The 26,198-nt window shown below is 40.4% G+C and overlaps 2 protein-coding genes across 2 annotated transcripts; both read left to right on the forward strand.

Annotated features, from left to right (window-relative positions):
• The first annotated feature begins 1,122 nt into the window (after positions 1-1,122).
• Positions 1,123-12,370, forward strand: ice1 (KIAA0947-like (H. sapiens)). The gene is made up of 20 exons (XM_034697498.1): positions 1,123-1,357; positions 1,528-1,586; positions 1,941-2,052; positions 2,294-2,370; positions 2,451-2,488; positions 2,586-2,668; positions 2,798-2,874; positions 3,059-3,096; positions 3,212-3,294; positions 3,386-3,422; positions 3,647-3,703; positions 3,821-3,901; positions 4,063-4,424; positions 5,403-7,826; positions 9,614-9,782; positions 10,017-10,177; positions 11,020-11,210; positions 11,326-11,426; positions 11,538-11,636; positions 12,011-12,370. The coding sequence occupies exons 1-20, from the start codon at positions 1,268-1,270 to the stop codon at positions 12,190-12,192; spliced, it is 4,521 nt and encodes a 1,506-aa protein (XP_034553389.1). The 5' UTR covers positions 1,123-1,267; the 3' UTR covers positions 12,193-12,370.
• A 1,668-nt stretch (positions 12,371-14,038) lies between these two features.
• LOC117822331 (terminal nucleotidyltransferase 4A-like) lies at positions 14,039-23,013 on the forward strand. Its single transcript, XM_034697005.1, has 12 exons — positions 14,039-14,966; positions 15,408-15,531; positions 17,342-17,388; positions 18,074-18,194; positions 18,316-18,423; positions 18,515-18,643; positions 19,083-19,296; positions 19,377-19,503; positions 19,596-19,699; positions 19,805-19,995; positions 20,220-20,357; positions 20,524-23,013. The coding sequence occupies exons 1-12, from the start codon at positions 14,272-14,274 to the stop codon at positions 20,938-20,940; spliced, it is 2,415 nt and encodes an 804-aa protein (XP_034552896.1). The 5' UTR covers positions 14,039-14,271; the 3' UTR covers positions 20,941-23,013.
• The last annotated feature ends 3,185 nt before the right edge of the window (positions 23,014-26,198 follow it).

Here is a 26,198-nt window from a genome sequence, read left to right on the forward strand (position 1 = left end):
TGACAATAATATACAAATAGATTGTATTCAACGAGATGAAGAACTACATGAAAATTAAAAAATACTAATAATAAAATAATAGTACTAATAAATTAAGTCATCTCTCTGCTCCTCTCTCTCTCTCTCTCTCTCTCTCTCTCTCTCTCTCTCTCTTTGTACTGTAAACCAAAAGGTAAATAACCAAACAATGCGTTTAATATCTAATAAGAGATCTAAACTAATACATTGATCCAACTTACATCATTCTAGAGAGGTAGCGCATTTGATCTTACACTCTTACCTCAACCTGGCTCTTTAAAAAATCTGTGCTCACACACACACACACACACACACACACACAAGCACGCACGCACGCACGCACACACAGTATCCATAAGGAGTTCACAGTATCCATAAGGAGTAATAATATTAATGGGAATCTAGTCAATAGCCCCTTGGCTTTAATATTAATGCACATGACACAACAACTAGCTTCTCTCATTCCAATTCAGAGGACAGTGGTCCTGTCTGGCCACCTGAAACGTTTCCTAGCTAGAATAAAAGTCAGCTAACTCCTACCTAACAACATAAACAGTGACCTAGGATTAAATGCAGCAAAAATGAGGACTGGTAATGAGAATAATGTGTTGGTATTGAGTGGTAGAAGTTAAGAAATGTGCCACATATCCTGGTTTAAGCCAGGTATTTACACCACTACAGCGCATTGCTCTGTGCGAAAAGATTACGGGAGCTACGCAGACCCCCGGCGTAGGCTACGCCGTCGATTCGACACAGAATTATAAATCAGGCTTAAACATCCGATCCTAGAATCGCCCCTGGTCTATGGTTTTCTTTGAATGGATGATTTTGACAGTGAGGGAGAAGAGCTGTTAAACTGTGAATTCCATCAGGCGAATTCACGCCCGCCTATGCCATAACCTAAGCACTGCCTGAAACTAATAAGTGACGAGCGGAAATAATAAAGTAATAGTTTGAACTCCAGAAAAATCAAAGATGTCTGCTAAAACCAGAAGTTTTCATATAACATTAAATGTATGTATTGATGTGTTTACACTTCTTCTGTAGAAAGAAATGTTTGATCTAGCTTTACAGGCATATCATAAGGCTTCCCTGCGGGGTCCTGACTGGGTCCTTCGTCAACGTGGGAGACGCGAAAATGTGAAGTTGTTTTGAACCGGTCTAGAATTCGTGTTAGTGAGAAATGTATGTCCATTCGTGTTGTAAGTTAAAACTCCAGCACTGTAAGGATATCTGAACCCGTCTTACCATGATGCCAGGGGACAGCCAGGCTAAAACGGTGGCAATCGCCGCAGACGCAACTATTGGAAACTGTCAAAACTGCTCTGTTTTGCACCAGGTACGATCCTCTATACAGTCTGTGGGTAGGATCACTTTTCTGTGACAACAGAGTCTGCTGAAGGTTGTGTTTTGTCTGTTTTGACTGAACTGAAACAGTTTCTGAGGGTTCGTATATACAGTACATGTGATTTTAATTTGATAGTAATTTTGTTTCGTCTCTTGGTACAGAGTCTCAGTGAGTATGTTTCCTCGTTTCTGGCCTTGAAACAGAAAATAACTGCTTCAGAGTGAGTATTGAAAGCTGTTAGTAACCTTGGTAACGCATCTGAATACTATCATAATCTGTAGGTGGTTATTTGTATATTTATTCTATTAAAACACATTGAAGAGACTGAACTTCAGAGCTCGGTATTAGGGGTTATAAATTACTTGAATAAGTATTATCATAAAATAAGACATTTGAGCGGCATCAGTTTTCGCCTCTGATTTTCTTAAACTGCACCCAAAATTGTCTGTTATTTGTACGTCATGTAGACACATAGTTGTTGTATGAGGAATACACACTCATAGGTGTTGTTTACTTTTGCTCTGCATGCATTCATGTTTATGTTTCCTTTGTATTTTCTGTATGTTTTACACAGTGAGACAATCAGGCATCAACAGCAGCTGGAAGAGCTGCAGATCAGATTGCTTTCTCTGGAGAAAAAGACAGCAGATTATGAATCTGTGCAAGCTGAACTGGAGGAAAAGAAGGTAGGCCTATTCTGAATGTATATTCCTTCTTGTAATCTCAATATTATTGTCTTAAAAATAATAGTAATAATACATTTTATTTAAAGGCGCCTTTCTCTGCACTCAAGAACACCGCACAGATTTATTACATACACAAATTTACACATTAAATACACATTTGTCATCTGTAAGGTAGTTTCTTTCACCATTTAGAACACATTTTTGCCACTGTGCTGAAACTCCTGTATTTGTCTATGTTTAGGCTGCACTGAAGGCCTGTGGACAGATATCTGACGAGATGGCAAAATTAAAGCAGGAAAACAGCAAGATAATCGCAGAGTGAGAAATGATTATTAATCATACTTTTATTTTATTATCATTGGGGTCAAATAATTACTAAACTTATGAATATCCCTCAGGAATAAGAAGCTTCAAGACCAGATAAATGATGTGAACGGTACGGATAATAGTTTCATAATTTATAAATCATAGTGATAATATAATGTGTAAAATGCACCCCTTAAATTTTGTGTATTTGTTTTTCAAACTCTTAGAGCTGATGGAAACACAGTCACTGGAAAACGCACAGCTGAAGAGGGAGAAGGCTGTAGTAGAGAATGATTTGCTGGAAGCACAGGTAAACAAAATTGCTCTCCAAATTAATATTAGTCGTTTAATATGGTCAAAGCTCCAGAGCTGAAAAGGAATGGTTTATTGTACCCAAGAGCTTCATGCATTAATGCAAATTTTTATTTCACCTCTCCAGACATCTCTGATGAAATCTCAGGCACAGGCTGATCAAATTAAACAACTGATGGAGGAGAAGGCCAAGACAACGAGCATGTAAGAACTTTAACCTGCTTTACAAATGTTGTGTTAATTACATTAACAAGGGTTTTTCCTTCTCTGTTAGTCTGTCTGTTTTTATCATTATAAGACATTTATCATCTTTTACAACATTATTTATGGCAAATTGATTTCTTGTATAAGAGCAAAAAATAACAGTTGTTTTGTTTCTGATCAACAGAAGGGAACACCTTGAAAATAAAGTTCAGCAATTTGGAGGTTGGTACTGACAAATTTGTTTCACACATTAAAAATGATCTTCTGTTGATACATATTTATTTATATGCTTTCTGCTGGTGTAGTTACAAATATTGTGTATCTGTCCTTATCACAGACTCGATGTGCAAACAAAACCATAAAATAACTCAGCTGACCAAAGAGAAGATCCTGCTAGAGAGAAACATCGCTGACCTCCAGGTACTTTCATTATTTTTTCATAAAAAGCACATTGTAAAAATCTGTTTAGCTGTTTAATCAACTTTTCTTTGTCATTTCATTGAATCAACAGGCAAGACTGATGAAACTGGAGAGAGAGAGGAGTAAAGGTAACATAGTAAAAACTTCATAACTAGGATCAGGGTGTCACAATGAATGCTTTATTTGCTGTATGATGCTGTATAACCAAAAAGGTTATAAAAAACTTAATTAAGTAATTTAATCGTGTCCCTATAGCCCTGACTTATAAAATACTTTTTTATATACAGCTTAGTTTATTTACTGTATGATTAAAACATGATTTGTTTTATGTAATTGAATGTTTTCTCCACAGATTACAGAAGCACATCAACTCAAGCAACTGTACCTGAGGAGCACAAAGTTGACAAAGGTCAGCAGATGGAATTCACTTCCCCGTTATTTAAAAAGCACTCCACACTCGTAGAAATAATTAAGCTTGAGAGCAGCTCATTGTAATTTCAACTTCATGTGATTTTCTGTTTTTCAGTAATCTTCCGGTCACTGTTGGAGAATTTGTGGGCCTGTGTTGAGCCTCAGCAGCACACTGCAAAGCTGCTGTACTTACCTGGTGAGGCATCAATAAGACCTTTATTGTGTGTTCCTTTTTCATTGTTCCCACAGCAATGACGTCTTGTTTTCCAGCTTTGTCTGTTTGTCTTTGTTTCTACTTTACCTCTTCATTTGCATGAATCCAATCCTTGTATCTATTTATTTATTTTATCATTTTAGGATCCTGTTCCAAGCAAGTCCCGCTCCCTTCCCCGCCAAAAAGACTCCAGTGTGATTTGAGCAACAGGTCTCAGTCTCCTCACAAGATCAGTGAACCCCACAGCTACCCCATGCACACTAATGCACCTTTTGCACAGTTAAAACACTCTCCTAGTCGACAAAGAGCAGCCGGAAAACAGACGAGTCTGCAGACAACAAGGTCCAAGAAGAAAACAGCCACGCCAAAAAAGAGCAAGCTGTTATTAGAGGAACCTAAAACTGAAGAAGCATCCAGAGTCTCAGGGAGCCCTGAACTATCTGTGGAGGAGATAGTGAGACTTTTCAAACCACTGCTGCCCTGCATATCACCAGTACCAGAGTTGGTAAGAACTTCTATTGATTGTCATGCTAATACTTTCTTATTAATGAATCAACTAACAATGTGCATGTTCATAGTTTTTTACTTATGAAATGAAGCTCTTCTGTTAAAATCTGCACGTGCATATGTTTGTTTGTTTATGTTTATTTATTTGCACAATTAAAAAAACAAACAAAAAAAAGAACAAAGATAAATAATATACAGTGCAGGAAGAGGCAGACAACTCAGAGAGCTTATTTGAAGCCTCCACCCAAAATAATGTTCTGATATCAAAATTTAATAAAAAAATACTAAATTGACACCTAGAGACTATAGTTGATACTAAAAAAAAAATAACACGAAATATACTAAATTAAAAATTAATGTAAATGAAAGTTATTACATCAACAGAATTTGAAAGAACAAAAATATGAATATGATGTGTATGGATCCCTGTCTTTGAGTATGTGGTTGAGAATAATGAGTATGATTTAAATATCAGTGGTTCAAAGTTTTTTCAAGCATCTTTTATAACATTTTTGGTGCCCCTGAAACGTATTGAGGATTGACTTCTGCAGGTAAAACATCTAGGAGGATGAATTTAATTTGAAGTAAGACTCGAAGTGATCAGGGATATTCCCTTCAAGTTGTATTTTATACAGAAAAACACATGTTTTTTTTTATTGATTTTATAGATATTAAGAAGCTGGAGTTTCTGAAACATACCATAGCCACTATGATACAATAAAAAATTATTAGAATTTGGATGTATCCAGCAAGACTAAATATGCACAATTTTCTTGTTTAAGTCAATTTTCCTTATACTTGATGCTTTACATGGGAATTAAATTCTCAAAGCACACCTTTTCACAACAGAGCACATTTAAGTCTACAAATTCAGCTCTTTAAATGTACTCTCCTTCTGATTAGACTGGTCCTTTTCAAATTCCCATGGTGGTGTATGACATCTCTGAAACATTTCTTTTCTTCCTTCTTTCTTTAGGGCTCAGAGATGGAATCGTTGGAGACTGAAGATGGAGAAAAGACAAACATCTCAAAAAACTCTGATCCTCTTCAACAAAAGAAGTCCTCACTCCTTACAACATCAGTCTCAAGCTGCTCGCCAAAAGCCTCCGCCAAACTGACTGAGGACAGTATGGACTTGCCAGTGGTCAGGACACAGGAAGCAGATCACATTTCGAGTGAAAATAACACCACAGACTTGGAGCAAAATGACATTGATAGCATTATTGCCATGAAGGAAGAAGAAATGCAGGTTGATACAGGCATGCAGATTGAGCAGGAGGCAACCTCTGAGCAGTTTGTGTCAGCATCAACATCATGTGATTCTTTCACACCAGGCAGTGTTGATGTTGTGTTGCAAAATACTGACGGGCATAAACCATCCTGTGGCGTGAATTCCGACAGCAGAGGTTTCAAAAGCACCTCTGATGCAAAGGATTACCTATCGGAGGGGATTACAAAGATGGACGTAGACACAAACCTGAGTGATGAAATGATTGCGAAAGCAGGGACTTCTAACAGTGGAGAGTCGCCCAGAAGAGCTGATATAACTTTAAACTTAGAGCAAGCAGGAGATGTAGAGCTAGGTGATGCTTCAGCTACTTCCTTGGCATCCATAGACTCTGATGGTGACACTGAGGTTAAAAATACAGATAATAATGCAGAAATAGGACAAGTTCATCAGGACTCTTGTGGTTTGGAAGTGAGCCAACAATGTGCCGAACCTAAAGAGAGAAAAGAGCGTCTTGCTGAGGACACAGATGCTGAGAAAACATGTCTGTCGAGCAGCAGTGACTCTAATAAACATAGAGAAGAGAAGCTTGAGAATGATGCACCCATAAAACTCCAACAGGAGGAAGATGAGAATGAAGTGCATGGAAAGCAGGAGGAAGGAGTTAATGTAACAGCTTCCACCTCCCTGTCAAATGGTGATAATAAACGTATGACTCCTGCTAAGTCTTCACCGTTAAGGATGGAAAATTGCACGTCCCATCAGGAACCTGGTCAAGCCAATTCTGACACTCCTTCAAAGAAGAATGCGAACATACAGATACTGAACTCTGAACTAGCAGATCATGGACTTTCTCTTTCTGATCCCCAAGAGACAAAGACTGTTAACTGTGAGTCTGTGCAAGAAAAAACACATTCACTCTGCAGAGCGTTGAGTCCTTCGTGCCTGTTTCCCACAGTTAAATTGCACACTTTGGAAACTTCCCCAAACCAAGAAGAATTGGATGAAGGTGTGAACATTGAACACATTTCAGCAAGCAAGAAAACTTTAGAGCCTGAGTCCAATAAAGAGAGGGAAAGTGCAGTTAAAAACGGCAATGCAAAAGACTTGCATGAAGACAGCACTGACGCAAGTATCCTTAAAGTTGGTGAATGTAAATTGGACACTGTCAGTCCTACTGCCTCATTGAAGCAAAATGCTAGTGCCAAGAAAGGACAGAATAAAAGTTTGGAATCCAAAGAGGTGTCTGGTCCAGATGCAGGTTCAGTTACAACTCACCAACCTGAATGCTTAGGACAACTTCTCACTGAAATGGGCCCTCCTCTTCCTCCTGTCCTGACCCCTGTGAGCACCCCTCCAAAGGCAGGCAAGTCAATCAACCCAAGGCAGGCTATTGGAAAACTTCTGTTCCCCTCACCGTTGGAGAGATTGGCTTCACCCACCACTCCTGTCCAGCAGAGTACCTCATCTCTAAACAGTCCAATTAGAGTCCCTTCCTCACCACTTCAGTTTGGCTCTGCCACCCCAAAACATGCCGTGCCAGTCCCAGGCCGCCTCGCCAGGACAGCAACGGCTTCTTCCTCGCCGCCTTCCACCAGTCCATCTCAGGAAAACTCTATGAGGATCCTTGACACCATGTACCCAGAGCTCTCTGCCCACGCACGCACTCTGAGCATCCTCAGAGGCAACGTCAGTCTCAGCTGTTCATCAGATAATGGATCTTTACCTTCAATGACAGCGAGTCAGATGTCTGGATTTAAAACCATTACTTCCAGTCCAACTGCCTTCACCAAGACCGAGGCGAGAGGAGAAAAACGACAGGCCGATAATTTACCTCAACCAAACAACAGGAAATGTCTCCGGTTAGAAAACAGTCCTCCTACTGTCAGCCGCAAGCAGGTGCTTTCCTTATCCTCCAACAGTGGAGAGGAGACCATCTCATCTCAGAACCTTGAACTCAAACAGCTTCGAAATGAAACATCCTCTCTATCTATGGACGTAAAACCAACAAAGCAAAATGTAATAGATGACTATTTAAAGAAAATTGAAACCAGCTGTTTTGATCTGCTGCCTGTGATCCGGAGCCACTTGTTTGTTGGAAATTTACCCAAGAAGCCTGTTTTGACTGATGAGGAGAAGGAAGTCATTTCTGAGGTCTGCCAAAGCCGCCTGGTGAGTACACAAGATATTTTGACTAATAAAACAAAATAAATCAGTGTTGCTTTTCAATTCCTTACTCTGAACCTCTGATCACTTTGCATGTATTATTTATGATGTGCTTAATATTGTCAGAAACTGGCATTTTGGGGATCTAAATAAGATAAATAATTAGGATGTTCTGGAGTGAGTAATTTCCTAGTTGTTTAAAAATAAATTTCAATTATGACTTAAAGACTAGTAGTTAGGAATACACTCAGAAAACCCCAAATTGAGCATACACTACCAGTCAAAAGTTTGGACACACCTTCTCCTTCAATGGTTTTATTTATTTTAATTATTTTCAACATTGTACATTAATACTGAAGACATCAAAACTATGAAATAATCTGGGTTTGGCATATGTAATTTGTAATCTGGATTACAGCAGTAGTCAAATAGGGCTATCCATTGTGTACTAACCCTACCTCTGAACAACACAACTGATGGTCTCAAACACATTAAGAAGGCAAGTCATTCTACAAATGAACTCTTGACAAGGCTCATGTTAATTAGAAACCATTCCAGGAGACCACTTCATGAAGCAGACTGAGAGAATACCAAGAGTGTGCAAAGCTGTCATGAAGGGAAAAGGGGGCTACTTAACAGAATCTAAAATATAAAACATTTTCTGCTTTGTTTAACACTTTTTTGTTCATTAAATAATTCCATACATGTCCTTTCATAGTTTTGATGTATTCAGTATTAATCTACAGTGTTTCAAATAATTAAAATAAATACAAACCCTTGAATGAGAAGGTGTTTCCAAACTTTTGACTGGTAGTGTAGATAAACACGGGATCACAGAGTCTGCAGATAAACAATGTCAAATTGCTTTCCTGAATGTGGCTTAGGTTAGCAGAGCTAGCAGCACCAACCTTCAGTCCTCCTTGCAGGTCAATGTCCACATGCCCGTGATGGTTGCACATTGCTCAGGTTGAGTGGTTATATGCCAGTTTAACCAAACACAGCATACACACAAATTTGTCTCCAATTTCTAGATGAAAATACTACAAAACCAGACCCAAGTGTGAGTTGCAATCTGTCATTGTAGCATTATGGAAGTAGCCATAAACCGAAGCTACAGCCCCGGCTAGTGGCAGCTGGCTGCTTTACAGCTTAGACACAACATATGACGCCATATTCTGGTGCCATCTAGCAAGAGTGTTGACATTTAATTTGTCAACTGAACATGTACATTCTTAATTATTAGCTACACACGTGGTTTGATTAAAAATATCATGAATTGTTTCTACATGACTTAATTAAACTCCTGTGAGGAGCTTTGAAGTTGTGTCGATTGCACAAAGCAGTACCTCTTATCTCTTTGTTGATCTAGTGTACTGGTTTAAGCTGTGCTTTTTTAATAGAAAAATATCAATCTGCTCTCTTTTAACAGTCATATGTAAGATTTTGAATCTTAACTGTAGGAAATGTTCAAGATAAGCTGTTTCTGCAGCTTACTGTTGCTCCCCATGTCTGTCACATACACTCAGGCAGTGGTTACAGGCATTAAAAATTGTCAGTCTTGCCCCCTTTATTGCTGAATAAAGAAACAAGACATTTATATATTAACAGTGCAGTGAAGGAAGTAAAGATGCTGGTGTTATTGTTTCAATAGTTGAAATAAATAAATTGTGTTGCCTCCTGACAAAAAAAAAAGGTACAAGACAAATGCTCAGCAATTACTTATAAGATTGTGTTGTTTTCAAAAGTCTGTGAAAGATCTTTTATGATTTTGTTGTTGTTGCTTTTGTTTTCAGTTAGAGGCAGACGATATGGTTTTGGCGATCCTGGAAAAACTAAAGGCAGAAAGTAAAGGTCTCAGCTCAAACTACATGCAGGCCCTCTGCAGAGTCCACACAGGGATCTGTAGACAGAAGAGGGACTGGGAGAAGGCTCACATCCTGGCTTACAGCATTCTCACAGAAGGTAAGCAATGTGTGTCATAATGTATTTCTTAAAGATTTAACATGCTTGATAAACCTGCCCAGGGATTTAAACTTCTCATGGATAAAGCAACTGTAAAAACTGTGTTTTTATTAAATGCACCTGGACTTTATTACTTTATTTTTTACATTTTCCCTGTAAACAACAAACCCAAAAAGTCATGTTTGTATCACCTCAGTTTGAAATGTTCTTTCTCATTGTGTCTCCATACTTCAGATTTTCCAGATGCTGCTAAGCTGATTTTGTTCATGGTGACAACGTGGCCCACTGTTCTCTCACACAGCAGTTCTCTGTGCCAGGCAATACATGCTGTCACCAAAGTGAAAGCACAAGAAAACCTCCACAGCTGCCTGTCTGTATTCCTCAGTTGGGAGAAGGTAAAGTACTTGTTGATCTGGGGTTCTCCCACAGACTGCATGAGCGCTCCTCAAAAGTGACGCCAAAACATTGAGAGCTCCCTCTAGTGACTGGCTGCAGTATAGGTCATACAGCAGGTCTACTCCACTTAAAGCTGGAAAGTAAAAGAAAGAATGTTTCTGGTACATGCTTTCTGTCAGGACAGTGTTTATCACGCTGATTTCTGTGCACGTGTTAATTTGTCAGAGGTGCAGTTTTTATTAGTAACTTAATACGTGGCAGCTCTGCTAATAAACGTGACCCCTGCAGTGTGTTTTAACAAATTAGCAGAGAAGAGAAGGAACTGTGAAAGAAAACATAACAAACACTAACACAAGAGTTATTGACCTTTACATAACTGAGAGTGTCTGCTTCAAATTAACACAATCTGTTTTGTGAAGTGTTCTGGCCTGAGGGATCTTTGGTGTTTTATCAGCATTCTAGATGTTTTCTTTGGTTAGTAGAGGATGTGGGTTGTCAACTCCATGGCTTCACCAGCTAGATCACTTCTACAGCTGCTTAGGTTTCACAGCAGTATGTCACCAGCGCAGTATGTCGCCAGCGCAGTATGTCAGCGCACGTTGAGGCAGAATTTTGGCTTTGATTTCTATAATCGGAGGAGATGAAGGAATAACGTCCATATTTATATGCACTCAGTGGGTTCTACGTTTGTTATACACCTTTCTATTTTGACCCTGTGTGACCTCAGTGTAGTCAGTTCAATACCTCATGATATGTCTTCTCCCCTGGCTTGTCCACCTCCAGTCTTTTTAGATTCAGTCAAATGAGTGTGTTAAAAGCTAATCTCCCTTTATCGCTGCAGAGTCCTCCCTGTGATATCGACAAGCTGATCTCCAGAACACTGTCTGATATCCGGTCAGGATCAGGCCTGTCCTTCACCGAACACAGTCGACATGGGAAAGACCTGGCGACTGAGGCTTGGCAGCAAGTCTTCACCCTGCACCTCCTTTGTGCACACAAGAAGTGGAAGTGGACGTATGAAAATGTGTTAGGGTACGTTTTTTATATTTATGTACAGAGATGTCCTCTCAAAAAAAAAAGAACAATCCTGTAAAACTCTGATGAAGAAGCAAACACCCTCTGAAATCTGTACATATTGTTTTAACAGCAATGAGCTGTGGCCTTTGATGAACACTTGGGTGACACAGCCCAGAGATCAACAAGGCCCTGTATCTGATGTGACTGTCAGTACTGTACTCCGACTCATAGGTCAGTTCTTTTGTTTATTTCCTTGCATATTAATTGTAATCTGAAGTGATTTGTATCTGAACGAGCTCCAGAGAATAGCTGATTTGAATGTCTTTTTTTTTTTTTAAATAGGACGCCTCAGTCACCTGGGAATCAAAGAGAAGAATACTTCATCTGTTGTAACTGTCGCCAACGTCATCAACACGTTTGGAAGGCATGGACACACTGAAGGTAAGAATAATGGGAAACCTTGGTGTATATGAGTGATTCAGTGAGGCTGTATCTGATACACAAACCTCTATTGTGCACAGAGAGTGCAGCCAATTTCCTCTCACAGCTGCATTTCATTAATCATAATATTTGAAACACAAATCTGATGTTTGTCATTTTCATGTGCAAGCGAACAAAAACCTATTTGTTTCAGCAGATTTTGGTCTCGCCCCCTGCTTACTTGCATGTGTGTATTTATGTGATAATTTTGCCACATAGACTGCAAACTAAACCCAGTACTCTGGTTCAAAAACATCCAACCAGCAGCACATGCATACATATACATATATACTTTTACGTTTAAAATTTTAATCACATCTTTATTCTCTCCCCAGGTGTGCCATGGGAGGTCCAATTAGCAGCCATCTACTGCATTTACGACCTTTCTCCTGTCAGCCCCAAACAGGCACTGGAAGCTCTTGCAGGCTGGAGAGGAGATACATCTCAGAGGGTCCCACCTGCTGTGACGAGCTGCATTAACCAGTTAGCCTCTGTCTGCAGACTGATAAAGAACTGAGAGCAGGAGGACTGCAAATCTCATCATGCACCTTTATTTATTTCTACCTGCGCCCTGGTAGCCTGTTGTTACATTTCGGCACATGAAGGGTCACAAAGAGGTTTGGTGTTGTCTCTGACACAGGTTGTCTGGAGGTTCAGTAAAAGTTTTAAACTTAAATATATCATCAAAGACTGTTTCAAACTTGTGTTTTATTCATTTGCACTTCCACTTTAAAATATGTCTTTTAAATGTGCTGTTATTTTGTAGTTTATATTTCTTGAACTTGTAATGTTGAAGAAGTTTAAAACCTGGTGTCCTAACATTTTTAACTGTCCATGCTCTAATGAATGAACAGGGATAACCCCTATGCCTTTATGCTACACTCAGGTTCTTTTGTTCAGTATTGTAAAACATGTTCATGAAGTTTATGGTATAAATGTGGCTCTACTGTAAATGTATTTTCTTTGGAGTGTTTACGTCAGGTAATAAAAAATAAGATTCTCACATTTACAAAATAGTTTGTACAGCTAAAAAATTCAGAGCTTATTTAATATTTTGAATTAAAAATCTCAACACATTAAATCATGTCTGTTATATGCATTATTTCTTCAGCTGCTGCATTTAAATTCATTTAAAAGCCACGAAAAATATATGTCCTCAGGGGTTAAAGCCTTAATATACTGATGTGTGCACTTTTCAGTCGTGTTAAAATGTTTTAACTTTATAACTGGAAAACGACACATCTTCAGCATTACACAAATTAAAAATATCAACCAAAAAGAAACGATCCATGACAGATTATGAGGCGGAGAGAGAATTACTCCTGCCAAATTACTACACCTCTCACGTTTTGTAATGCCCGGTATGAACTTTGTAAAGTACTGAAACATGAACGCTGCCATTTCCGGAAGCTGCCTTCAAAGTAAAAGCCCATAGCCACACTTTCTGATGCATGTTGGCAAATCCAAGAACATACTACTGAAATGTCATTATAATAATTGACTGAACAAACTCATCTGCAAGGCCAGTGATGTTGTCGGGGTGGAGCTTGACTCTATGACAGTGGTGACAGAGAGGAGGACTGTCAAAGCTCCACAGCATCATGGACAACATCCACCACCCTCTCTAAAATGTGCTGGTGGGTTAAACACAGGAGCACAGTGAGATGTACCACAGAACGCCACAGGAGGTCATTCCTGCCTGTGGCCATTAGACTGTACAACTCCTCCCTCTGATGACTGAACTATATTCTGTACTCTGTGCAATAACCGTACAAAACACTGTGCAATATCCCCGCCACATTAACATCCTGTATATAACACCTTTATTCCCAGTGCTTTTATACATAGCGAACTCTTAACTATTCTGTACTGCTGTATATTATTAATCAAATTTGTACTATTTAATTCATATTTATATCTTATTTATTCCATCTTTCTATTAATATTTTGACTTCATACTGTGTATAAGAGCATTATGTAGCAACTGAATTCCCCCCAGGAATAAATAATGTATTTCTGATATCTGATTTTTCTGCTAAGTGAGAATTTTTGGACTTCATAAACAGACACTAAAAAATGGTCCAAATAAAAAGTTTAGACAGGAAAGCCAGTTTTATGTGCTTATTAAAGAATCTTCTCATATGAAAGTCACTGTGCTCAGATATACTTCAGCTGTTTCTTATTAATTTATTCATTCTGTTTTGTTTGGTCTGGGTTTTTGGGGGGGATGACAGTGACACTACCAAAAAAAAAAAAGCATACTTCCGGTTAGTCCGGCCTGAATGTGGAGGACTTGGTGCATCCATGGGTGCATTTTAGTCCTGAGGGGCGTGTTCAAAGATTTAAATCCCTGACATGCGCAGATGCATATTCCATGCTGCTGGGTGCGCCATATTGGTTCAGGCTGGCTTATATGGGGAGTGGAGTTGGGCAAGCCGCTTGAAAAACCAAAGCAGTCTCCAGGCATGAAGTGTTTCAAAGACAGCAAGTAAATTAACGCGGTAGGATATATTTGTGTCCTGCAGTGCAAAGTGTTCAATTTGCCGATTTGCTCGTCATTTCCCTGTAAAGAGGTTCTCGCTTAAAGTCGACTCGCATGGATCCCAGGACCGCTTGGATCCAGCCGGAGCAGCAGGGACCTGCCAATTCCCTTTGGATGCACATTTGGGAAACCTCTCAGGGATTTGGAGCAAACTCCGGCATCGACAACCACCTTCATCATCAACGTAACTTTGCAGCGCAGAATGCCAACTCCACGGACACACACGGTGACTACTGCAAAAACGTCGCACCGCCGCCGGGAGGTGTGTTTGGGAAACTAGGGAAGCGAGACGGCGAGAGGGGAGAGAGAGGGACTGTCCGGAGGAAAGGCTCATTGTCGCCGTCCTCCTCGTCTATGGACTCGGAGGCCGAGAGCTCGTCTCCCTCCGGCTCCTGTCTGCACATCGACAACTTGAACGTCACAGAAGAGGCCCACCGGTTCTTCCACTACGGCGAGCACGAGTTGAACGAGAACAATCTCAGGAGGCAACATCCCCCTCCGCCTCTTCACTGTCGCAGCATGCAACAACCCTTCGGCCACACCCCCAGTGGGATGAAAAACCAGCACGGGAACAAGCACCACCACCACCATCATCAGCCACACTCCTCCGGCCGCAGGAGGCATCTGAACAGAGCCAACACTTTCCACGGCATCAACCCGCTGCTGCTGCCCCTCGGCTGCAATGGACACTTTGTGGACTCTACCTGCAGCCTGTGGAAGACCAGGCGCTACAGCCCGGGCATCAATGGGTGAGGACATGTGGAGAGCTTTAAATCCATTACTAGGCACTGAAGGGTTCTCAAAGTGAGGCCTGGGGTACCTTGAGGAATTCCGCCAGTGGAGCCAAATAAGTACATTTTGTTCACGTTCACGACGTAAAGGACACTTCCACCACACTAATGAGAGATTATACTGTGCTGTTTCCCACTGCAGGGAAATGTGTCTTACATTTTAAATTCCAACTCCAAATTCTACTTAAGTTTCTATGAGCAAGGCTGGATGTCACACTCTCAGCCACTGACACTTTCTTTTTCTACCTGTGCTTCACGTTTGCTCCTTTGAGAGATAGGCCCAGTCCCAACACTTCAAATCTAACATGCATGCTGCATCACTGTCAATACACACAGCTCACATGTTCCCTCTTTTGCATATTCACCATTGATCCCAGCTATTCTCTTGTGCACTTGCAGGCTTCATGAAGAAATCATGGACTTTTTCAACTTCATGTCACCTCGGCCGGAGGAGGAGGCCATGAGAAGAGACGTCGTGAACAGAATAGAAAATGTCATCAAGGACTTGTGGCCCACAGCTCGGGTGAGTGTGTTTGTGGGAACACTGCTCTGCCATGAGTTTATCACAGTGCTCAGTTCTCTGATGAAGGATTTCTCAGGCCCTTTGCTCTCTGTTTTAATACAATGCTTTCAGATTGTTCTCATCCCTCAGAGCCGAACATGTCAGGGAAATATCAAGCATGCTACTCAAGGTTGAGGTCTATAACATCTTCATGTAGTTGACAGGTTCAGCAATTTCCGAAGTGCTAGCTCTCTTGAATTTAGAAACTTCTGAATCTTGTAACATGAGTTTGCAAGTTAAAATTAGCCATCAGTGGTGATTATGAACGTTGGAGATGTATAAGCTGTGGGTAAGTTGTGGTGTTGATGTGGGCTTCTTTATATTTACCCATATACATGCATGAGGGAGATCATTGAGTTCATCCACCACTTCTCTGACTGTCTTATCAGCCTGAGCAGCACGAGCTGTAAGACTGAGACTCATTGCAGGGCTGCTCTGATTGGACAATGACTTTCCCTCCCTGGCAACACACTGGCTGCTACTGTTGAAGGAAAATTATGTTAAAATCCATTTTAAACAAATTAAAATGAGGAGTTTTCATTCAACTGTGTGTATCATAACATTGTTTATGTTTGTGTTGGTTTGGTTCTGCAGGTTTATTCATCATGTGACCTCCATTCCTAATATAGTGTTTGATTTGTTGTAAAAAATCTTAAGCTTCACAGGTCTCAGAAAACAACTTGGCAAGGCTAAAGCGAATCAATGCAAAGTGAATCAGTGTTGTTTTAATATATTCTTGGCCGTCAGTGTGCCCAGTTGTAAATGCCACTCATATGTATCATGTGTTAACACTGCACGTCAGGAAAGAGTGAGGCAGATGCAATCACTACGTTTGTCACTTGTTGTCCCACAGCGACTGAAGAGAATAACTTTCCTTTGTATGCTGCCAAGAAAACGTTCACCACAGTGTACTTCTCAAACAAGTGATTGTTTCTCTTCTGGTGTGCAGTGTAAACATTTTGAGCTGATCATGGCTCAGAGAAGTCTCAGCAGGCCTCACTCTAAATTTGACTTATCTTTTTTTTTTCCTTCCCCCAAATAATCATTTGTTACTTTTCCCAGCTGTGACATTAAAATGGTTCATTTTGGTTGTGAACTCTGGTCCCAGAACAGAACATGACATTTAAATGTAAAGTGAACTTGAAGAGCAGAGCTGTGTCCTTCGCTCCTCTTTTAGACGTCTGTGGATACCACTGTGTTTGACTTGATGCTGTCTTTCATAGTATTTCTGAGACTTTAAACTGGTGGCTATTGATAGAAACTTGGACTGCCTTGGACAAAGTTTACTTCAAGCATGACCCTAGAATATATTCCATCATATGTCTATGTCCTGCCTCTTGTTGCTTCTGTAGAAGTAGTTTCTTCTATTTGAAGAGTAAAGAGTGTGAACTTCAGTAGAGTGAATCTGATTTCTGTAAATGTGAAGGGCATGTTTAGGTTAGACTATTCAAAAGAACCAAAGCATGAAGGAATCACAATCATTTTATTTTCTGCTACCTTTAGTCCACCTTGGTATGCTTCTCTGGTATGAGTTGAAGTGCTTTTTTTCCCCCATTGAATCCTGCTAACATTGCAACATAAGCTAACATGAACTTTTCAGACAACAGCATTTATGAGAAATAAGACACATTCAGTGATGAAGCCGTGTTGCAAAACCTTATGGCAGATCTGCCAGTGACACAAAGGTCAAACTCCTAAAACATAAGCGATCAAACAGAGACGTGATAGAACTTAAATCAGACTTGCATTAACTTGTTACTTTTCTCTGCAGGTGGAGATATTTGGCAGCTTCAGCACAGGACTATATCTTCCAACAAGGTAAGAACTGTCTCTTTCTTGTACAGTCTGACCTTTTACACGTGCCTCTCTTCAAATGTCTCATTACTGTGCCAGTGGTAGGAAGTGGGAGAATTTTTTTTTTGTCTGGGTATATTAATTTTTGTCATAGAGCTTCAGTCATATGATACCACAGAGTACTTAGTGTGACTGTTCAGTGGCACAACTTCAGCTGGGTACATTTTACTCTGAACGTTTGGCTTGATGAGAGGATTCATAGGTTTTATAACGGACAAGATACTTGATTTTAACTAAAACGTTTGGAAGTAATGAATCTGTTTAATGCAACACTTCTTTCAACATCACTATTCTGTATTCACCTAATACTCCCTAAGTTGGGTGAAACTTAATTATGAATACACATTATGGTCCTTCCCTATTATGACTGTCATGAAGTCATTTCCTGACATAGCAGCTCTTCCCATATTTCTTCATCCAAGTACTTCTTTAGTTAGTTGTCAAGAGCAGTTCTATTAAAGAAGCAAAGACATGATTATTCATAACAACCTGAAGTATGTTTGTCCTTCCTCTTGATTGGTTACATTTTTAAAGCTGCATCCTAATGGTGTGATTTCAGTCACTTGTTCCAAACATTGCAGCGTGTGGACAGATTACTTGTGAAATGAATATTCAATGGGTCTAAGAACTGTATGTGTTTTGTTGCTAGTGACATTGACCTGGTGGTGTTTGGAAAATGGGACCATCCCCCACTCCAGGAACTGGAACAAGCCCTGAAGAAACACAATGTAGCCGGCCCCTATCCCATCAAGGTCCTTGACAAAGCTACAGTAAGTCAGCAGAAGCCCTGAATCCCACACAGCTAGACTCACAGCTAATGCTTGACTCAGACAAAAGGTTCCTTGTTAAAATACTTCTGAATGACTCGCTGATTCTTTGACCTTTCTTCAGGTGCCAATCATCAAGCTAACTGACCGAGAAACAGAGGTGAAGGTGGACATCAGCTTCAATGTGGAGACGGCTGTGAAAGCAGCACAGTTCATCAAAAGCTATCTCAAGGTAAGCTCTTAAAAGTTACAATTTGAAAGCATGGAAATGTGTCTTTTTTGTGTGTATCTGTTATAAATTACTACATTTTTCTGTCTTGTAGAAGTACACAGTTCTGCCACCGCTGATCTTTGTCCTGAAGCAGTTCCTCCTGCAGAGAGATCTGAATGAAGTCTTCACTGGAGGAATCAGCTCTTACAGCCTCATACTTATGGCCATCAGCTTCCTGCAGGTACACATACTATCTTTTGTAATTACGGCGCTCTTGTAAGTTCAACACAACACCATTTTTGTAACATCCATTTTGGCATTCAGACACACCACTGCCTCTGCTTTTATGCATCTCTGCACAAGGTTAGAGAACCAAATCCAAAAGTTTGATTATGCATCGTTAATTTGAAAGTTGGAAGAGGCAGCATGTCAGCTTCAAAATAGTTGCTGGATGTTATTTCTCTCAATAATGCATTCTCTTCTGTTTGGCAGATCTGAAATTGGCCAGGGAGTTCAGAGGCGTTGTATAAACACGCATAATGAATTTTTAAAAAGCGTGATAGTAAACTCTGAAATCAATGACGGTTGTTGTTTTCTACACGACATGAAAACAACAACTGTCAAAGGCCTGGATTTCACTGAGAGTCGTTAATGAGTCCTCCTCGTCCTGTTCATCACAGTTACACCCTCGGATCGACACGCGGCGTACCAACATCAACCTGGGCATCCTGCTCATTGAGTTTTTCGAGCTGTATGGTCGTGATTTCAACTACATGAAGACAGGCATCCGGGTGAAGAATGGAGGGGCTTACCTGTCCAAGGAGGACATGCTCAAAGCCATGGGGAGTGGAAACAGGCCATCCATGCTGTGTATAGAGGATCCAATACAACCAGGTAGGAGGGGATTTGATCAGAAGGTACATTAGTATGGATAAGCAGGTTGGTAATCCCCATACTGTTGTTAATCTGCACAGGTAACGATGTGGGCAGGAGTTCATATGGTGTCCTGCAAGTGAAGCAAGTCTTTGACTTCGCCTACATGGTCCTGAGTCACGGCGTGTCCCCTCTTGCACGCGCTTACCCAAACAAAGAGTATGACAGGTTGGTTTCTCCAATGATTTTAAGATGTTTTTAAAACCCTAGATTCAAGTTTGTCTTTGTATCTTAATCGACCGATCCTCTCTGTGCTGCAGTACTTTAGGTCGCATCATCAAAGTCAGCCCAGAGGTGCTGGCCTACAGGGACTGGACCATCAAAAAGTGGGGACTCAGGCAGTATGCTAAGCTGGAGAATCATGGTAATTGATCTGCAGCTACCCTCCTGTAACTTCAGCCCTGATACCTGAAGCTGTCAGTCTTTTCAAAACCACTTCTCTCAACAGTAATGTTCTGTTCGGTTCTAGATGTGGACACCTGTGAGCAGGACCTTGCAAGGCTGCTGCTGGTCTCTGTGGAGGATCAGAGGGACTCTCCCTCTCCCCTCAGTGCTGACTCTCCCTCTCCTTCTCCGGTCTTCCTCCCCAGCCCTCAACACCACTCATCATCATCATCATCCTCCGCATGTTCGCTCTCCTCCTCTTCTGGAAGTGACATAGTAAGCACACATGATATTTTGCCTTTGAATCAGATAAATGAGGAATTAGTTCACATTGGTTCCTGACAATTGAGAAACACATAAATATAATTAAAAGTCTATGTATCTAAATAGTTGTCAGACATTCACAGAGAGAGGAGAGATCACAGCAACTCTATACAAGCGTTTTTTTTGTTGTTTTTTTTCGGTGTATGCAATTTTATGAGATGTTGTCTTTTTTGCAGGAGTCTGATTCTCCACCCAGCAGCAACACTGCTATTCAGCTCCACCCCCTCACCCTGGCCTCAGTCCAATCTGTGATCCAGATGGCTTCTGACCTGAGGGCCACACACTCAGCAGGCTTTATCCACACCACGCCCCAGGTAGGCTCCTTTTTTTCATAGGTTCTTCAATCAGAACTGGATAGTATTCATGTTTTGATGGGTAGATGGGTCTTTTTATTTTGAAATAAAAGTTTGAGCCCTCTGTTTCACCAATGCCAAAATTCCCACCTCTCATTCCTCACTCTGCTCTCTTTTCTTGGCCCAGATGTCGCTCCCTGAGAACCTGACCATCCCCTCACTCCCCGATTGCCAGTTCTATCACGAGAACCCGCCTTCCATCAGCATTGTGCACCGTCACACTTCTCAAGCTGCACAAGTCTCCCAGCACACCAACTCCTCAAGCCCTCACCCCAGCCCCCTCCACCAGCAGCAGCAGAGCCACGCTTACAACATGAGATCCAATTCCCATGGCCCACTGGAGACGCATAAAGTCAGCTTTAAGCACAATCAAGGTGGTCCCCGAGGTCAGAATCACTCTCAAGGTAACTTCAGCCCCCATCGGCGGTTTTCTCAGCCGGGTCAGAACACGGCAGCAGGTTTCAGGAACCAGCAGCATTTCAACCAGAACACCTGGAGGCGGAGGAAGAGGGACGATCCTCCATCTCTGAACCAGAGCAGATGAAAGACTGACGCTGCATGAGTGGATCTGATTGGCACTGGTTTTTGAAGGCCACAGGCCATGAGATTTGTGAGAAGCTGTGAATGAGTCGAGAAACACCTGATCTTTTGTTGGAGGCTCCAAAGACGTGTGCAATTCATCCTGGAGTTTTGAAGTCATTCAGAGTTCTCCTCTTAGGTGTGAAATGATCGTCTTTGCTAGTTTGGTGCAAGCAGGACTCCTGCAGCTGAACTTAAACAACCTGAAACCTGAACTCTGTCACGTTCAGTCTGATAGGATTCAGAAGCCCTTCCTCTGAATTTGATGCACACCAGCACAAACTTAAAGTTGATGAAGGAAAAACTGATTCCATGACTGGCTTTTTTGCAGCAGTGTCTCCCCAGCTGCCTAAAGACTCTGTGGATAACTGAAAAGTTCAGTCGAGAATGGAGTTTCCAACTTTAGCATCTTGAAAGCAACATCATGTGCCAAACTGGTTTCTCAAACCCTGGTCTGTCTTGAAGTTCTGACTCTTACTGGGCCGTTTTGATCAGGTTTTGGGCTCAATTGATCTCTTGAATGCAACTCCATATCAGCTACGCTCTTTGATTCAGAGCTCTTACAGCTTGGACTATCATCTACCAATTGTACTCTGAAGTGAAGCGAAGCACTACCTTTCTATCTATGCAGCATAATGCTGACTCGATGTTTTCGGTGTGATGGCACAAAACGGACCTTGTCTCAAGTGCTTAAACTGTGATGACTTGTTTGAATGTACAAAGTGTTACTTTTCTGTGTGTTGGTCATTTGTTTTTGTTCTCTTGTTTTTGTCACTGAGGGACTTTTTCTTTCACTTCGGCACTACTTTGTTTTCGTACGGTAAACATCACCTCCTTATTTTATGTCTGTTGCGTTCATGTGCAATAATGACTTGCTTTTATTTAACTTATTTCACCGTTTTAGTTGTATTTTAGGGGTCTCCCTCTGAATAAGTTTGCATTTTTTAATTTGTAGACTCCATTGATCAGTGCAATAGATGGATTTAAAGGCCTTGAAGGAATGTGTTTGTGTGTGTGTACAGCTCTCCAGCAGAAGGGGGAGCTATGGTACTGCGACATTAGAAATGTGCCAAAAATCCTATGATGCCAACATTTTACTCATGTTCAGTTTCTCATTACAATGTGATCACTTGAAATTTTGCCAACTGCCTGTCCAAATGTTCTCCACCTCTAGTTCTCATTCAAACATCTCTTTCCAGTATTACCTGGATGTCATGTCCTCTGGCAGACATTAAGCTGAAGGAAAACGCACCTTTTTTAAGAATTATTATTTTTTTGTCCGTGTCATTTCAGAAATAGTTGGTGCTACTTATTTACCAGCAAAGTGCTTGCGTTTTGCCTTAGATCTCCTTTGGATTCTGTTGAAGCAACAGGTTAACTGCCTTCTTAAACGACCAAATTTGCCCTTTTTCCTGTGAGTAGCCAGCTTTCAGTAATTGTTTCTATAAGCACTGCCAGGTTTGACTTGGCTTTTATTTTCTACATGCTGCTTCAAGGTGAACGCTCCAGGAGTAGACTCCTACTGCAGTAAACGATTGTAGGCATGTCACATCTTCATTTCTTATTTTTTTATTCAAACTGAGAGTTACAAACCGGTTGTATAAGAGATTTTCCTTTTCCATATTTAAAGACCAGACAAGGTTTCAAAGCTAAATTTACACAGCAATCTATAACAAAACTTGAGCGTGGAATGTAACAGATTCACCATTACAGGAGTTTTGGTAGAGCCATGAATAAAACCAAAAGTTGGTGAAGTCCTAAGTCACTAAAGTGTGCAGCAATTTGACATCCCTGCAACCAAACTGATGGACTCAACATAAATCTGTAAGCCTTATCCTCTTGTTTTCAGAGCAGCTTATATTGAGCTGTGTGGAGGATCATTTGCTCCATATTTACGACAACTTGCCACAAACCAAAACACAAGCTCATACGTGTCACTAAGGATAGGTTGTTCTGTGTAAATGACTGACATATAGATGTATACCTTGTTTTTTTATGTAAGTTTTTCTATTTTTTTAATAAACATTTTAAAACCTCATTTACTGCTCAGCGTGTTCTTCTGTGATATTTGAGAGTCAGTGTTTTGTGCCTGTTATGAGATGTAAATGTTGAAAAACTGAAAGGTTTGGCCTGCTTAGCTGAGGCTTCAACTGTCAGGTTTTTTAATGTGTGTTTTACAAAATGTATTTACAACCTGAGAATTTCTCTATTTGCCATCTTTAAGTATAGCCAGCAAAACTCTCTGAATATCTCTCTTTCCTCATGTTTTACATTCCGCTCTATATTCTGGTAGGGAAACTGAGTTGCAGCGTCACTGATCTGATGTATTTCCTCCTTCTCCCTGATGGTGGCACTGTTGCTTTGTTGCTCAGCTTGTCTTTATTTAATCCATTACCTTGCACACTGTCAGTGGGGTGCAGGAAAGTAGAGCGAGACGGAGGAAGAGGGCTCGATCAGAATCACTCCTCCGAGGGTTTGTAGCTGAAACCAATGTCATTTTATTGCCATTAAAAGCGGGGGCGCAGCATCCTTATGAGACCCCTTTTACCCTTTCTTGTCTCAAAATAGCTGACTAAGGCTTAAGAAAATTAGATAGTACTGCCTCGTCGTCATCCACTTTCTTGAATCTGCTGTGATTGATGATTAAATAGTAGTGATACTTTGGCAGAGGCTATAGTTTATAATATTATTAAAGGCTGCCCATTTTTTCCTGAGGGATGTATTAACCAGATTAGATGGGCAGGGCTGCATTGATCCTTTACTGAAAATCTGCAGACACAAATGCACATGTGACGTACAGAGAAGCTTTATCCTTGGGGCATTTTGAAAAGAAATCCACTTGCTGTATACAATCTTTTATGTTGTGTGTCATTTGAATGCAACCGCATAAAGAAAACAAGGCCCTTAGAGAAAAAAGGAAGCAACCTCCAACTGAGGAAGACATCTCTGCAAAACGTAGGCATTAGAGCAGAGTTTGCACCGCACTATACGACAACCATCATTTATTTTCTGTTTAAGAAAGGGAAAAGACACCAAGTGTTAAAATCTGAATCTTTCTGTGTAGGAAGCATCCTCTCCTAAGACAGCAAGCACATGTCGCTGTAGTTCATCCTTATCTTCACAGCTTATGAAATACAACTTTCATGACTTTCTCCTTGCAGATCAATACAGTATAGATGTGAGAGAGACAGAAACTAAAATGGAAGGTTATTTGAAAGATCCTATTTAAATCCCACTGGCCTGGAAAAAAGTTCTCCTTAGAAAAGGTCAGTAGTCTTACCTCCAGGCTGTCAGTGTCTTTCAAGTAGAACATTTGCATCTCTGTCTATTCAAATCCCACGCACAGGCCCTCCACATGGTGAAATGTATCTGTATGTGGATGTAATTATTGTTTGCAAACAGCAATGTTTAAGTGACAGTGAACGCCAAAAGAGTTCAGATGTCAGTTAAGTCTGAAGTATTGTGCTGTCAGGAGACTATTAATGTATTCAGACTGACAGAGATGCTTGTAAATAAAGGCTGGATGTCAGATTCTTCCAAAGGCTGTGATGGCACAGAGTGAGGAGATGAGAGGAGTAGAGAGGAGAGGAAACGAAAGGACAGGAGAGGAGAGGAGAATGCAACACAATGTAACGCAACATAACATTGTCTTTGTCTTGGGGGACATTCCAGTGCCGGACTGCTTCAGATGTATAATTAAATTGATGTTAAATATAAAAACACTAAATGAAGGATAGAATATATTGTTCGTAACAGTTAAATGGAACAAAACAGTCCCTGGAGTAGAACTCCAGTAGAAGTGATGATATAATAAGTAAGACAATGACATATTAAACATACATGATAATAATGACAAGCATTACTGCATGTGATGTAAGGACACATAAATGTAAAGGATCAGTGGTAATATTCTTGACCTGGATAATAACCAAATTTTTATGGACATTTGTCTCATTTTTAAAGTTTAAACAGTCTTGTCTGTGTTTTGTTAGTCTAGATATTGTCTGCCTGTGTTTTGTTAGTCTAGATATTGTCTGCCTGTGTTTTGTTAGTCTTGATTTTGTCTGCCTGTGTTTTGTTTGTCTTAAAAGTTGTCTGCCTGTGTTTTGTTAGTCTTGATATTGTCTGTCTTTGTTTTGTTAGTCTTGATATTGTCTGCCTGTGTTTTGTTCATCTAGATATTGTCTGCCTGTGTTTTGTTAGTCTTGATATTGTCTGCCTGTGTTTTGTTCGTCTAGATATTGTCTGCCTGTGTTTTGTTAGTCTTGATATTGTCTGCCTGTGTTTTGTTGGTCTTGTAATTGTCGTATGATTTGTAGCTGTCAGGTTTAAAGTCTTACTGTGTCTTTGTTGTTTAGGTACCTGCCTTGGGACTACAGATGAAATTTAGCATCTGTGCTAAGTCCGGCACATAAACATCGATGCTCAATGCATTAATGTTGATTATTGTTTATTGTCCCAACTCAATAGACCAATAAATTAAATGAATATGGCCTTTGAAGTATTGAAGGTAATAAATGCACATGATAATGAATGTAATTCCAGCCCAATACTGAAAGATATCAAAGCACCAAAACAGCACAAATGCTATCTCAAGACAGTTTGCCAGTGATGCAGATCTAGACCGCACACTAAAGACATGATTTACATTTTCAGTAGAACCTGAATCCATCTGCCTCGATCTGTTGGAGTTGTTGAAATATGTAAAATGGATCACTTGTGATTTAGAATTGCATTAATTTACACACACTCTTAAATGAAAGCATAGAAATATGTGAAAAGTGGAGCAGAACACCCCACATGGGATACTCCACTCCAATCTGGTGTTAGGATACGTTGAATCTGTGAGCTCATAAAACCTTCAAACATACTTAACTCCCAACATTCTATCTGGAAATTACATGTAATGATACACATTACACTTACAGAACAATTAAACATGCAGTAATACTTTTTGACAATTTACCATAAAGCTTTATGAACAACATTAATGACCAGTCTTTAAATGTTATAGCCACTCTCATTGGAGGTACCCACCGTATTGTAATCTCAATAAACCAGAGAATTATTTGAACCCATTCGACATCTGACTGCTGGGAGAGAAATGTCATTATTTAAACAAACAAAGACCAAAAAGGCAAATGTCATTCAAAGGTCAGGTCTTAAGTCGTTTCATTTGTATGCTAAGTGCTAATCCTCTTAAAAACATGTCTGCACACCCAA

Source organism: Notolabrus celidotus, chromosome 12 (genome assembly GCF_009762535.1).
Source record: "Notolabrus celidotus isolate fNotCel1 chromosome 12, fNotCel1.pri, whole genome shotgun sequence".
NCBI classification, from domain to species: domain Eukaryota; kingdom Metazoa; phylum Chordata; class Actinopteri; order Labriformes; family Labridae; genus Notolabrus; species Notolabrus celidotus.

Excerpts from the sequence above, each read along its gene's own strand:
- LOC117822331 (XM_034697005.1), top strand. The coding sequence starts at position 14,272 with ATGGATCCCAGGACCGCTTGGATCCAGCCGGAGCAGCAGGGACCTGCC. Across the intron at positions 19,297-19,376 it reads AGAGGATCCAATACAACCAG|GTAACGATGTGGGCAGGAGT; the intron begins GTAGGAGGGGAT and ends TAATCTGCACAG. Across the intron at positions 19,700-19,804 it reads TGCTAAGCTGGAGAATCATG|ATGTGGACACCTGTGAGCAG; the intron begins GTAATTGATCTG and ends GTTCGGTTCTAG.
- ice1 (XM_034697498.1), top strand. The coding sequence starts at position 1,268 with ATGATGCCAGGGGACAGCCAGGCTAAAACGGTGGCAATCGCCGCAGAC. Across the intron at positions 2,371-2,450 it reads AACAGCAAGATAATCGCAGA|GAATAAGAAGCTTCAAGACC; the intron begins GTGAGAAATGAT and ends AATATCCCTCAG. Across the intron at positions 7,827-9,613 it reads AGGTCTGCCAAAGCCGCCTG|TTAGAGGCAGACGATATGGT; the intron begins GTGAGTACACAA and ends TTTTGTTTTCAG.